Source organism: Caretta caretta, chromosome 1, assembly GCF_965140235.1.
Source record: "Caretta caretta isolate rCarCar2 chromosome 1, rCarCar1.hap1, whole genome shotgun sequence".
Classification (NCBI taxonomy): domain Eukaryota; kingdom Metazoa; phylum Chordata; order Testudines; family Cheloniidae; genus Caretta; species Caretta caretta.
This window is the reverse complement of record NC_134206.1, coordinates 326,713,336-326,727,913: the sequence shown is the minus strand read 5'-3', so window position 1 is coordinate 326,727,913 and position 14,578 is coordinate 326,713,336. Positions and strand designations below refer to the sequence as shown.

General features: G+C 39.8%; 1 protein-coding gene across 3 annotated transcripts in view; it reads left to right on the top strand.

The window, feature by feature from the left end:
- The window catches only part of PRKAR2B (protein kinase cAMP-dependent type II regulatory subunit beta), a 158,193-nt gene that overhangs the window by 99,358 nt on the left and 44,257 nt on the right, over positions 1-14,578 (top strand). For all 3 annotated transcript variants that reach the window (XM_048836343.2, XM_048836340.2, XM_048836342.2), the window contains exons 3-4: positions 9,050-9,102; positions 10,490-10,573. In XM_048836343.2, coding sequence (XP_048692300.1) covers positions 9,050-9,102; positions 10,490-10,573 — 137 coding nt within the window. The remainder of the gene's footprint in view (positions 1-9,049; positions 9,103-10,489; positions 10,574-14,578) is intronic.

The window sequence follows — 14,578 nt, the reverse complement described above, 5'->3', positions numbered from 1 at the left end:
GAAGTAAGGATAGGTGCAACAGAAAAACACATGGTTGCTTTGGTTATTAATGTGAATATCAATTTCTACTTCCTCTTTAATGTAATAATATTTACCATTTTCTCACTCTATTCACTCCTGACATCCTTGTCAGCAATGGAAATATCCTCAACTAACTCCCTCTTGAGGCAATTGTGGGTGCTTAGCTCCTCTGAAAATCAGATCACTCTTACTTAGGTTTGAAAATTTTGGCTGTAGTAGTTTTGTAGTAAGTGGTTAGATTAGTTTTCTGTTCTATTTATTATAATATATTTGGTCATTAAATATAGTGGAAATTATCTGAATAGTTTATGAATGTTTACATTGTTCATTAAATCATCGTGGCAAATCCCAAAGAGACATGACCTACTTGCAAATCAAGCACTACCTTGTGCGATCTGAAGGTGGCCTGGTTGTATATACAGTTTATGTCCATCACTGGCAATCTTATTGCGCCACCAAAGCTTTTGACACCCATGTGATAGTTCAGAAAAAATCAGCTGTCAATATTTTAGTACTTTTTGGCTTTCAATTATTGCAGCCATTTTATGGTATATAGTATTACTGCTGGGGGAATTCTGCGCCAAAAAATTAAAAATTCTGAGCACAATGTTTTAAAATTCTGGATATTTTATTTGTCAAAACAACACAATATAATCAGACCAGTTTCAATTATTTTGGTAATTTATTTCAAAATACCTGTCAGCAACTATGTCTGTAACAATACAGACAATGGAAAAGATTCAGGAAATTTTTTTTGACAAATAGACTCTTTACTAGGCATATTATACAGAATTCTGAGTACTAATTCATTTAAACTACAATATAGAAACTTATTTACCACACCCTTCAGAAGCAGTGCAAAGACTTGGGGGAGTCAGGGGTAATGGAGTAGCCGAGGGAGAGGGAAGTCATTGCTGGGAAGGAGCCTGGGAGTGAACTTGGAGGACTGTTGGTTGTTGGTGGGAGAAGTATGGAACAGGGATTTTTTTGAATAGGGAGAGATTGTTAGGGAGCCTCCCCCATGCAGACCCTAGCTGACCCCTACCTTCTCATTCAGTCAGACACATCTGCCCCATTCCCATGTGTCCCTGTACCCCCACTCAGCCACCTCTTTTCTCCCCATCCCCATATGTCCCTGCACTCCCGCTCCCATTCAGCCCCTGCCCCAGTCTGTTCCCCCACTAGTCTTTCTGAATCCCAGTCTGTAACCCTGCCCCCCAGCAGCCCCATGTGCCCCACACTGTCCATTCCCCCTCCCATCCCATTCCTCCTGACCTGGCCGCACTGTGAGGAAGGCAGCCTCTTTCTCTTCCCTATCCGCAGCTGGTCTGTCCTGCCTGGGAGCAGCTGCTCTGTTGTGACATCACAGCAGCCCCGGGTGGGTGAAAAACATAACTGTAGCACCTTTTTGGCAGAATGTATTGTCTGTTGGAAAAAAAAAATTCTGTGTGTCACATGAATTCTGCACATATGCAGTGGTGCAGAATTCCCCCAGGAATAATAGTATAGAAGTCAGTGATTCTCAACTTATTAGACATTGTGGGCTGCATATGAAAAAATCATACCCCCCCCACCCCGAGTGATATATTAGTTACATTGACTTAAAGCAGTATCTACACTCTGCTATGTCGATGGGAGACGCTGTCCCGTCGACTTAGCGTCTGCCTCTTGGAGAGATGGAGTACTGAAGTCGACAGGAAAGTGCTCTGCCATAGACTTATGTCTTTACCAGACCTGCCAAATTGACGCTGCTACATTGATCGCAGTGGTGCTGATTTTGCGTCCCAGTGTAGACAAGCCCCTAGTATACTGTGATGGGGCAATTAATAAGACTGATGTATAATTCTGCAAGTGTTAATTAAATTATAATTTTGTTATGGAATGAATATCTGCTTGTCCTGTTGAGAGAAAGCAAAATGTATACTGCTAGTTGTCTATTTCAAAACAAAAAAAGAAAAAAAATACTTTTTGCAGTAAATTGAGCCAAAAGTACCGAGGGAGCCAATCTGTTGAATAAGAAGGTGTTGTTTGCTGTTCTTTCTGACTACAACTGCATTTCAAGGCCACTGCCCATGGTGTGTATACACACACTATCTTGTGTGAGGAGTCTTGGATCACTTAGTGCTGTTATACACCAGTAATCAGTTGGAACCTTTTATATGATAATGTTGCTGCCTTAAATACATGTTACATAGCACTACTCAAGCTTTATCTTATAGAGTTATTTATTGTTAGTCACTTGATACAAGAAAATGAGTGATTCCATTACACTAATGAGTTTCTGGAAGTGTGAAATATGGTTTAATGGTTACTGTTACAGTTTTTATTCCATAATGAAGATATGATTTTGAGACTTTCCTGTGCAATTAATTTATTTCAGAGTAACAGCCGTGTTAGTCTGTATTCGCAAAAAGAAAAGGAGTACTTGTGGCACCTTAGAGACTAACCAATTTATTTGAGCATTAGCTCACGAAAGCTCATGCTCAAATAAATTGGTTAGTCTCTAAGGTGCCACAAGTACTCCTTTTCTTTTTAATTAATTTATTGTAACTAATTAGTGTATCAAAATGTCTAGAATCAGTAAATAAATTGACAGATTTCAGAGTGACTTCTGGGTACTCTTCTGGTACACCACACAATTCATTGTCTACAGCCAAGCTCTAAGATACAACTGCATTTGCTTCAACCCCTCAGACAAAGACAAACACCTACAAGATCTCTATCAACCATTCTTAAAACTATAATACCCACCTGCTGAAGTGAAAAAACAGATTGACAGAGCCAGAAGAGTACCCAGAAGTCACCTACTACAGGGCAGGCCCAACAAAGGAAATAACAGAACACCACTAGCTGTCACCTTCAGCCCCCAACTAAAACCTCTCCAGCGCATCATCAAAGATTTACAACCTATCCTGAAAAATGATCCCTCATTCTCATAGATCTTGGGAGACAGACCAGTCCTCGCTTATAGATAGCCCCCCAACCTGAAGCAAATACTCTCCAGCAACCACACACCACACAACAAAATCACTAACCCAGGAACCTATCCTTGCAACAAAGCCCGATTCCAACTCTGTCTACATATTTATTCAAGTGACACCATCATAGGACCTAATCACATTAGCCATGCCATCAGGGGCTCGTTCACTTGCACATCTACCAATGTGATATATGCCATTCATGTGGCAGAGGGGCATTGCTGGCATGTACATTGGCCAAACCGGACAGTCTCTATGCAAAAAAATAAATGGACACAAATCTGACATCAGGAATCATAACATTCAAAAACCGATAGGAGAACACTTCAACCTCTCTAGCCACTCAGTAAAAGATTTAAGGGTGGTAATTTTGCAACAGAAAAGCTTCAAAAACAGACTCCAGCAAGAAACTGCTGAGCTTGAATTAATATGCAAACTAGATACCATTAACTTGGGTTTGAATAGAGTCTGGGAGTGGCTGGGTCATTACACATACTGAATCTATTTCCCTAAAGTTAAGTATCCTCACACCTTCTTGTTAACTTTCTAAATGGGCTATCTTGATTATCACTACAAATTTTTTTTTCTCCTGCTGATAATAGCTCATCTTACCTAATTAGCCTCTCTCAGTTTGTATGCATCTGATGAAGTGAGCTGTAGCTCACGAAAGCTTATGCTCAAATAAATTGGTTAGTCTCTAAGGTGCCACAAGTACTCCTTTTCTTTTTACAGTTTGTATGGTAACTTCCAACTTATCTGTATGTATATATATTTCTTCTTACTATATGTTCCATTCTATTTATCTGATGAAGTGGGCTGTAGCCCACAAAAGCTTATGCTCTAATAAATTTGTTAGTCTCTAAGGTGCCACAAGTACTCCTGTTCTTTTTAAATAAATTATGTTCGTAGTACTGTGAGGTGCAACTAACCACATATTTCTGAACAGGTTAAGGACAAAGTATGTAAAGAGAATGGTGTGTGTGTGTATGTGTAAATTAAAAAAAATTCAATCTTGACAGAGTAGAAATCAGAAACGGATAATAAATATTGCAAGGATTAATTGTACAATATAAAAGGAAGTATATTCCCTACGCACAGCGTCGAGTAGAAAAGTTGTTTAAAACTATCAGCATGGTACACCATGATCTCTTTATAATAATATTTTCTTGTGTATGCAAAGCATGAATAAATTTAGTGCTTACCAATGGTGAAAGCATGTTGACTTTTCTCTCTCCATATGTTTAGTTTAATGAATTACATATAGTCTCAATTATTTAGTTATTGAAGTCCTCTTAATTTTTCAGTATAGCAAGGGGATGGATAGCTACCATATAAATAGTATTACCTTTTCTATGTTCTGAGTGTGAGCTATATATTTATTTTAATTTAGAAATTGATTCATTTCTAAAGTAATTTTACTTCCATTTGTTTTTATAAGATAGAACATACTATATATAGTGATCAGTGAAATACTTTCTGGATTTCACCTTGACTGAATGGATGAACCATAATTTACAAAGCCCAAATCCTCCTCCTGGCAAGGCAATATATTTCACTTGTATGCAACTCCCAGCATATGTGGTATTGGTAATGTAATGCACTTTAGTCATTCATATTTTTCTTTGAAATTTTTCTTTAATCCTGGCCTTCTTGATTTATTCAGGGTTCTATGTGTTCGAATGTCCATCTCAGTGAATGAGCTAAGTGATACAAGATGGTACACAATTAGAAGATTTAAATAAACAGTTTTACTTTGTAAAACTAAGCAATGGGGGAAAATAGTGGCTGTCTATATTATGTTTCCTTTCAGTACTTGCATGATTATAAATACTATACTGTATCACATGAAACTAGGGATGCTTTATAGAATAGAATGGCTGACGATGGTGACTATTACATAAAATGATGATCTGGAGTGAGTAGTAGCAGTGAATGTGAGTATGATAAAAGCTTCACGTGCTTTATAACCAGGAATGTGGGATGAGCTAGAAAGGAAAAATGTGATGGATGAAATATCACAAGTAATACAAGCTATCAGCCATGAATGGAATGAAAGATACCTAGGTATGACTTGGTCAAAAAAGAGCTCTAGAAGTGTATTGTGATCACAGATGAATAGTTGTATTGGAGTAATAGTGAGGAAGTGTGTAACTTGTCTGGAGTTTCAGAAATGCACAACTCAGAGAACCTTTAATACTGCATGGACAACCTGTAATCCCATAGGACATAGTCAGATTTGTTTGTACTGGGAAAACATGAACTCCTGATCATAATGGACTATTCTAGCAACTTTTCAGTAGTGACATTTTATGATATCACAGCATCAACTGTGTTCAGGAACGTTAAAACAATGTTTGCACATCATGACATTTCAAGGACTATAATAATGCAATGGACCACAGCTCAAAAATAGAGTATAAAATTTATAAATTTCAGCATAAGAACATAAGAATGGCCATACTGGATCAGACCAAAGGTCCATCCAGCCCAGTATCCTGTCTACCGACAGTGGCCAATGCCACATGCCCCAGAGGGAGTGAACCTAACACGTAATGATCAAGTGATCTCTCTCCTGCCATCCATCTCCACCCTCTGACAAACAGAGGCTAGGGACACCATTCCTTACCCATCCTGACTAATAGCCATTAATGGACTTAACTTCCATGAATTTATCCAGTTCTCTTTTAAACCCTGTTATAGTCCAAGCCTTCACAACCTCCTCAGGCAAGGAGTTCCACAGGTTGACTGTGCGCTGAGTGAAGAAGAACTTCCTTTTATTTGTTTTAAACCTGCTACCCATTAATTTCATTTGGTGGCCCCTAGTTCTTATATTATGGGAACAAGTAAATAACTTTTCCTTATTCACTTTCTCCATACCACTCATGATTTTATATACCTCTATCATATCCCCACTTAGTCTCCTCTTTTCCAAACTGAAAAGTCCTAGCCTCTTTAATCTCTCCTCATATGGGACCCGTTCCAAACCCTTAATAATTTTAGTTGCTCTTCTCTGAACCTTTTCTAATGCCAGTATATCTTTTTTGAGATGAAGAGACCACATCTGTACACAGTATTCAAGATGTGGGCATACCATGGATTTATATAAATGGCAATAAGATATTCTTCATCTTATTCTCCATCTCGTTTTTAATGGTTCCTAACATCCCGTTTGCTCTTTTGACTGCCGCTGCACACTGCGTGGATGTCTTCAGAGAACTATCCACGATGACTCCAAGATCTTTCTCCTAATTAGTTGTAGCTAAATTAGCTCCCATCATATTGTATGTATAGTTGGTGTTATTTTTTCCAGTGTGCATTACTTTACATTTATCCACATTAAATTTCATTTGCCATTTTGTTGCCCTTTTAAAGTCCTTCACAGTCTGCTTTGGTCTTAACTACCTTGAGCAGTTTAGTATCATCTGCAAACTTTTCCACCTCACTGTTTACCCCTTTCTCCAGATAATTTTTGAATAGGATTGGTCCTAGGACTGACCCTTGGGGAACACCACTAGTTAACCCTCTCCATTCTGAAAATTTACCATTTATTCCTACCCTTTGTTCCTGTCTTTTAAGCAGTTCTCAATCCATGAAAGGATCTTCCCTTTTATCCTATGACAACTTAATTTACATAAAAGCCTTTGGTGAGGGACCTTGTCAAAGGCTTTCTGGAAATCTAAGTACACTATGTCCACTGGATCCCCCTTGTCCACATGTTTGTTGATCCCCTCAAAGAACTCTTAATAGATTAGTAAGACATGATCTCCCTTTACAGAAACCATGTTGACTTTTGCCCAACAATTTATGTTGTTCTATGTGTCTGACAATTTTATTCTTTACTGTTGTTTCAACTAATTTGCCCGGTACTGACGTTAGACTTACTGGTCTGTAATTGCCAGGATCACCTCTAGAGCCCTTCTTAAATATTGGCGTTACATTAGCTATCTTCCAGTCATTGGGTACAGAAGCTGATTTAAAGGATAGGTTATAAACCATAGTTAATAGTCCCGCAATTTCACATTTGAGTTCTTTCAGAACTCTTGGGTGAATGCCATCTGGTCCCAGTGACTTGTTACTGTTAAGTTTATCAATTAATTCCAAAGCCTCCTCTTGTGACACTTCAATCTGTGACAATTCCTCAGATTTGTCACCTACAAAAGATAGCTCAGGTTTGGGAATCTCCCTAACATCCTCAGCCGTGAAGGCTGAAGCAAAGAATTCATTTAGTTTCTCTGCGATGACTTTATCGTCGTTAAGTGCTCCTTTTGTACCTCGATCGTCCAGGGCCCCACTGGTAGTTTAGCAGGCTTCCTGCTTCTGATGTACTTAAAAAACATTGTTACCTTTTGAGTTTTTGGCTAGCTGTTCTTCAAACTCCTTTTTGGCTTTTCTTATTACATTTTTACATTTAATTTAGCAGTGTTTATGCTCCTTTCTATTTACTTCACTAGGATTGGACTTCCACTTTTTAAAATATGCCTTTTTATCTCTCACTGCTTCTTTTACATGGTTGTTAAGCCACGGTGGCTCTTTTTTAGTTCTTTTACTGTGTTTTTTAATTTGGGGTATACATTTAAGTTGAGTCTCTATTATGGTGATATCTTGTGATATCGATAACATATGATATCTTGTCTTGAAATACCCACAAGCAAATGAATTAGTAGATTGTGGAGTCTATAGAGTGAAGTAGTAGCTCCAATAAGCAATTGATGGAAAAGAAATTGCACATTTCGTGCCATTCAACTACAGAGCAATGCTTCTGCAATGTTGAAAACCACTGGCTGAACAGTTATAAAATAAACATATACATACTCAATTACAAGACATAAGACCTAACCAAAGGAATGACAGATAACTCTAGTCCTGGCAAAAAGATTGACCGATCAAAATTATAACAGAAGAACTAGGCCTTTATCAATTAGTATACCATAGATTCTGCATTGGCCAGAACAAACTACAGTGTTTAAAGAAACGTAACATCATCAGTATCCAGTTATGATAGAAAATGGAAACCATTTTTTGAAGGAATCTGCTAATGACCTAAGAATGAGACAGAGTGAGAATGAACATATATCAAGGAAGAGTGAAGGGAGAACAGATACACTAAAAGGACAAAAATACCTTAATGGATTGATCCAGCTTCCAGTTGTGTGAAGAGACTAAAAGATTTAAGACAGATAAGCCTAAATTCAATTTTCTTCTCAATAGATCTAGGAGGCTGTTAAAATGTCTGACAAGACTGACTGAGACCTGTTGATACTGTGATAACATAAAAGATAACGAGTTAAAGAAATGTTTTTGTTAGAATCTGTTAGTGTAGAGAATTGGAGGTGTGGGGGGGAAATGGGAAATGTGCTATAATTTCGCAGGGAGTCTATTGTGTTTATACATGCTGCAAGACACTATGCAGTACTGCACTATGCTTCCTCTTGACACTCTCTGTCTCTCACACAAACAGACAGAAACCAGTTGCAGAGCATGAGACAGAGCATACAGCCATGCTAGAGTTACAGCATATCAGTACTGTTTACTTTGAGTTATTTTTAAGTAAACAGATTACCCTAAAACCTGACTCAGTCATCACTAAAATACGACAGCTACCATAATCCTGTTTATAAGAATATTTTGTTTATTTAGAAATACAGTACTGTAGTTGTTCAACAGATTTAATGTTTCCTTTTTATGGGCATATTTCCACTTTCTTTGGACCTAATCCAACTCTAGTAAAATCAGCAGGAGGCTTTCCATTGATTCCATAGAAAGTTGTATCAGGCTTGTTAAATTATTGAAACTGTAAAGTTTTATAAAATGGACATTGTAGGGTGCCTAGCGCAGTGGAGCTCCACGGCTAGTTTGGATCTCTGGATGCTAGTGTAATACAAATATTTAACAACAATAATATGCTTCATGAAAAGAAAAGAATAGAGAGAAATTATCAGTTACTACAATTCAGTATTGCACGTGGTGTGCTTCCTATTATTATTTCTGTAGATGCTTATACAATATGTTGCCTTTTGAGAAACAGCTTAAACTCTTCATTTTTGTTTTAGTATGTGCAGAAGCTTACAATCCTGATGAAGAAGAGGATGACACAGAGTCAAGGGTATGTAACTCAATGGGTGAAATGCTTACCTCTCAGTTTTCAGACATTAGAAATAAAAAAAATAAAAAAAAAAAGTCACTGATGATAGTAGTTATGGATCCAATGTAATTATTCTGTGACAGTGTATGAGACTTTGTTCCAAAGAACTGTCATCCCTTTAATTTCTATACTAGGTCCCTGTGTAGAGCCCAATTTTTAAAATATTAAAAAATGTTTTGAGTGATGTCCCCTGTGATACCTAGTCTTTTGATGAGACCTTTCTTGTTCAATGATATATGTGCCCAAAGGGCCCTGTGCTCTTAAATTGTCACTTAATGTCCTTATAATTTTGCAGCAGTATCAGTATCTTTCCAGGGGGAAAAAGATAAAATTGCATAGATATTTTCTAAATTTAGAAATGCAATAGTAATTTGTTTGGATTAACAAAACTAATATTTTTAACAACTCAGTATGTCACCCCTTCAAAGGTAGTACATTAACTTTGAGGATAAAGTAGTGCAAGTATAATTTTGATGCAATTTTTAAAGCTGTGCCTCATTTCAGTTGATTGCAATATTTTAAAAGTAATTTAAAAGTGATACCTTACATATGGTGTTATAGCTATGATGCTTCATTACACCTTCTTAAGACTGTGAACAAAACAAACAATTTGGTTGCCAATCACGTTACTAAACTGGGATGGGTCAGTCTTTTCTAATTTAGGACATCTGTACCTCACTTGGATGCTATGAAGTTTGTTATTTACTGTGTGAAAATTTTGATGTAATTAACCCAGATATGATGTACAAAGTGTTGGAAAATATGGGAAATACTCATGGCAAATAAAAGACATTTTGAATGGGACACGTGACTTTGGTGTTACATATCACACCAATATGTTTGAAACATAAACTGAGAACAATAATAAGTTGTTTTAGATAACAAAATTTGAACTCTCAAGGGTTTGCAAAAATGAATTGGATGTTAGTGGTATAGTGGCTGGATAAGCACAAACAGATTAGTGCTGCTCTCCCTAATACTCTGGTGCAGTGCTTAATTTGTGCCAGGGTTTGTCAGGGCTGAGCCCTGGCACCCCTAGGCTTGGCAGTTCATACTTCTGGCACCTCTGGGCTTGGTGCATCAGTTATGAACGTAAAAAATTGCTTGAGCCTTGGCACCTCTTTCCTTACAAATTAACCACTGCTGTGATGTAATGTCTTTATTGAGTATGTCCCCAAGTCCTTAGGGTTTTGAGAGAAGAATGCTGCCAAGGTGTTATACTGTTATGTACACTTTCTTAGCAGGTTTAGTTCAGAGTTTCAGCTATGTGCTCTTTTATGATGATCATTTTTAAGGTTCTGCATGGAGAAAAGAAAATTAAACCAGGAGTTTCTATTATCTCTTTCAGATTATTTACCCCAAAACAGATGATCAGCGAAACAGATTGCAAGAGGCTTGCAAGGACATTCTTCTTTTTAAGAATTTAGATCCGGTAAGAGATTCTTTACAGTGAGCAATATTTAGCAGTGCCAATAAGATTGAATTCAGTTAGAGTTTGGTATAGACATTCTTGCAACAAACTTACATCTTGTAAGGTAATAATACATTTGCTGTTGCTTGTCTTGAGCTTTTTGTAAGCTGTATAGATGCCCATTTCACAAAAGGAAAAGTATTATAAAAATTTGTGAGATGTATACAGCACAGTTCTTTCCTTTAGTAGCAAGTAACATAACACCGATAGTGGTGAAAGCGAAATACATTAACATGATTGTAAAATGTTTTGCCCTTTCAGAGGCTTACTTAAAAACTACTTTAAGAGATTAAAAAGTGTTGATACATATAAATGCACATCAATTCATTAAAAAACAAGTTGCTTCTGATGTTGTTCGTTTTATAGCATCCAAAAGTGTGCTAAATGCCTCTAAGAAATCTCATAAGGCAAGGTCCCTGCCCCAAACAGTAGACAATCTGAGGCCTGGTCTACGCTACAAAGTTAGGCTGGCCTGAGTTGCCATACAGTAACCTAGTTATGCCTGTGTCCACGCTCAAATTTGTCTCCTGTCAATGTAAGCGTCCTGTTACAGCAGCAGTGACGCCACCTCCCTGAATGGCGTTGAGCCAGGGCTGAGGCAGTGTGACAGATTACACAGGATCCACGCTGAACCCTAACAGTCCTCCAGTTCCACAATGCCTGACACTGACCACTGATCACAATTGTGAACTCCACTGGACAGGGGTCATGGAGGGTGGAAGCACACCCACCCTTTTAAAATGCCCATGTATTTTTGAAATGCCTTTTCCTGATTGCCCAGTTTGACAAGCACACGTAGCAGCTCTCCCTTGTTGTGTGCAGCTCACCAGGCCATCTACACATTCCAGGTATGTTCCTGCCTAAAAGAGGCAGGAGGTGTTGATCTCCTGGGCCTGTGGGGAGAAGAGGCTGTGCAGGAACAGCTACAGACCAGGCATAGAAATGTGGACATCTATGAAAAGATTGCACAGGGAATATAGGCAAAGGGGTATGATGGGGATCAGCGGTGGTGCTGCATGAGAGCAAAGGAACTACAGCAGGCATACCGTAAGGCCAGGGAGGCCAACAGTCTTAATTAAAACTATCTTTCGATAGGTTTTTTCCTCAAACAGCATTTGATCAAAAAAATCTGATCTAAATAAAAAATATCCAATTTTTTTTAATTGATTTTTATCCACCCTGGTGTGAGAGGGAGAGAGACAGACTCTGTGTGTGTTTGCGTGCGCGCGCACTGCTGGGGAAGTTTCTGAGAGACGCCGTATGCGGTCTCTTTAAGGCACTCATTGAAAGCTGTCCTGAGCCCTGTCTCCCCTCCCCCGCTCTTCAGAAATGGGGTACATGGGCAGGGGGGAGTAGAATAAGGGGAGACGGACAGAGACTGTGAGAGCTAGCTGCTGGGGAAGTCTCAGAAACCATGCACTGTCTCTTTAAGAAAGGCACTCACTCACTGTTCAGACCTCAGAAGCTCCGAGTTCTCCTGAGCCAGGCTGTCCCCTCACCCCTGCTCTGCGGAGACGGGATACAGGGGCGGGGGGGCAGAGACACCCTGACATCAGCACCCTCTCTCTCCTTCCCCCCTACTCTGCACAGCCAGCAGGAGGATTCTGGAAGCAGCTGCAGGACGGGCAACATGATTGCAAAGCAGCGGGGGGGAGGGGCATCTGAACACACACTGCCAGATGTGCACACTCTGCTAATCAACTGGGCAGCACTTGAATCTCTCCTGGGTGGCTGCCCAACCACACAGCATACAGGGAACACAGGTGGAGACCCCACCAACACCCTGCAGACCACCATGGATGCCTGACAGAAACCTGCTGTGAACAGCAAGGAGGTGGAAGAGAAGGAGGGACACGTAGGTGTGGTAGGGAGGATGTGTTCCCTGAGATCCTGCAAGACAGTGCTGCACTAGACCATGAACAGGGGGCCTGGAAGATGACTAGAGCCGACAGCCTTGAGAAAGAAAAAGTGGAGAAGAGAAAGGCACAGAAGTCCCAGAAGGAAAAGGAGAGGAAGATGCACCAGGACAGAATGAGGCTTCTCAGGCAGCAAACCCAAGTGCTGCACTCTTGTCGACGAACAGTTCCAACAGTTGTGAGCTTGCCTCCCTCTGCAGTCAATGGAGAACTCCATTTCAACAGCTCCCTATACCTCCCAATATTCCACATTGCATCATGGACCACATCCTGACCCCTACTGCTCCACACTGGGGGACAGTTAGGAAAACAACAGCTTCAATAGACCGATTTGTGAGAGACATGGCTGGTGTACGTTTGGTAGAAATGGATTTAAATGGACAGTACCGTTCTACTTTTCAAGTTTTGTTCATTGATTTTATAAGTTTATACTGGTTTTTAATTGCATATTATTGTTTTGCATTGGTTTTGGTGGGCAATACATTTTTATATTTTGGAACAAAATAATCTTTATTACTCCATAATGTATACTACAAAATGCCTAGTGCTACAAAAGCACACCTTACTTGTAATACAACACCACCACAGAACTCATTAGTTCAGTTAAAAACACAGTGTACTAATTATGAATGTATAGGAAGCACTGCATAATTCATAGGTTCATTAAAAGACAGTGTGATATTCATAAATATACACCACTACACAATTCTTAACTCCCAAAATTTCAGGACCAGGCGGATCACTGTCCAGCACAGCACATTACTATGGCTGACCTTTAAAGTGCTCTTTTAAGGCCTCCCTCAGCTGCATAGCTCTGCAATGAACTCTAATGGCCCTTGTGTCTGGCTGTTCAAACTCAGCAGACAGCTGTTCCACCTCCACCCCAGTGGCAACTTTTCTGCTTTTGCCTCACAGATATTATGCGGGATACAGCAGGCAGCTATAACCATTGGGATATTTTTTCTCACTGAGCTCTAATCTAGTGAGTAAACACCACCAGCATCCCTTTAATTTGCAAAAGCACATTCAGCAGTCATTCAACAACTGACTCAGCAGATGAGAATCTTTCCTTGGCTCTGTCAAGGTGGCCAGGGTACAGCTTCATGAGCAAGGTGTAGGCTGAGTCCCCCAAGATCATTATTGGCACTTCAGCATCACCAGTGGTAATCCGCAAGTTGGGAAAAAATGTTCTCTATTTGCAGCTTCCTAAACACTCCTGTGTCCTTAAAGATGTGAGCATCATGTTCCTTCCCTGACCAGCCCACACTGATATCAGTGAAGTATCCCTGGTGATTGACCAGTGCTTGTATAACCAAAGAAAACTAGCTGCTTCTGTTGATGTAGCCCTTTCTGTAGTAAGATGGGTTGGGGCCAAAATAGGGATGTGCATGCTATCACCCCACCACAGTTTGGGAACCCCATAGCTGCAGATCAGTCCACAATATCTGCCATGTGCAGGACAATCAATCACTCTCCTGTGTAGCAGGATTAATAACCCTACATGCTTGCATAACAAGGGCCTCACTGGATTTTCCAATTCCAAAATGATTTCCAACTAAGCTTCAACACTGCAACTGCCACCGGCTTTTTAACCATCAATGCCGCTCTCATTCATTCTGGTGTCCATATGCTGGAGGGCTGGGGTGATCTCAGGACCCAAATCCAGAAATGTGGCCTTTCCCATCCGAAATTTCTGCAGCCACTGCTAGTCATCTCAAGCCTGCATTACGATGTAATCCCACCAGTCAGTGCTTGTTTCTTGGGCCCAGAATGATTACTCCACTATCTGAAGCTGCTCCACAAATGCCAGCAACAACCTTGAATTGTTTATCACTTTGTCCCTTTGTATTTCCTGGTCTTTTGAGGACAGATTACTAAGTAAAAGGTATACCCCTCCCCCACCCCCACCCGACAACCTTAATTCTGCCCTCTGAACAATGCCTTGACTGACCCTGAATGCACATGCTAGCATTCTGCCCTTACAGATACTACAGAACACTTTAGGAACAAACCACGTGAACCCTGTAGGACAGGGGTAGGCAACCTATGG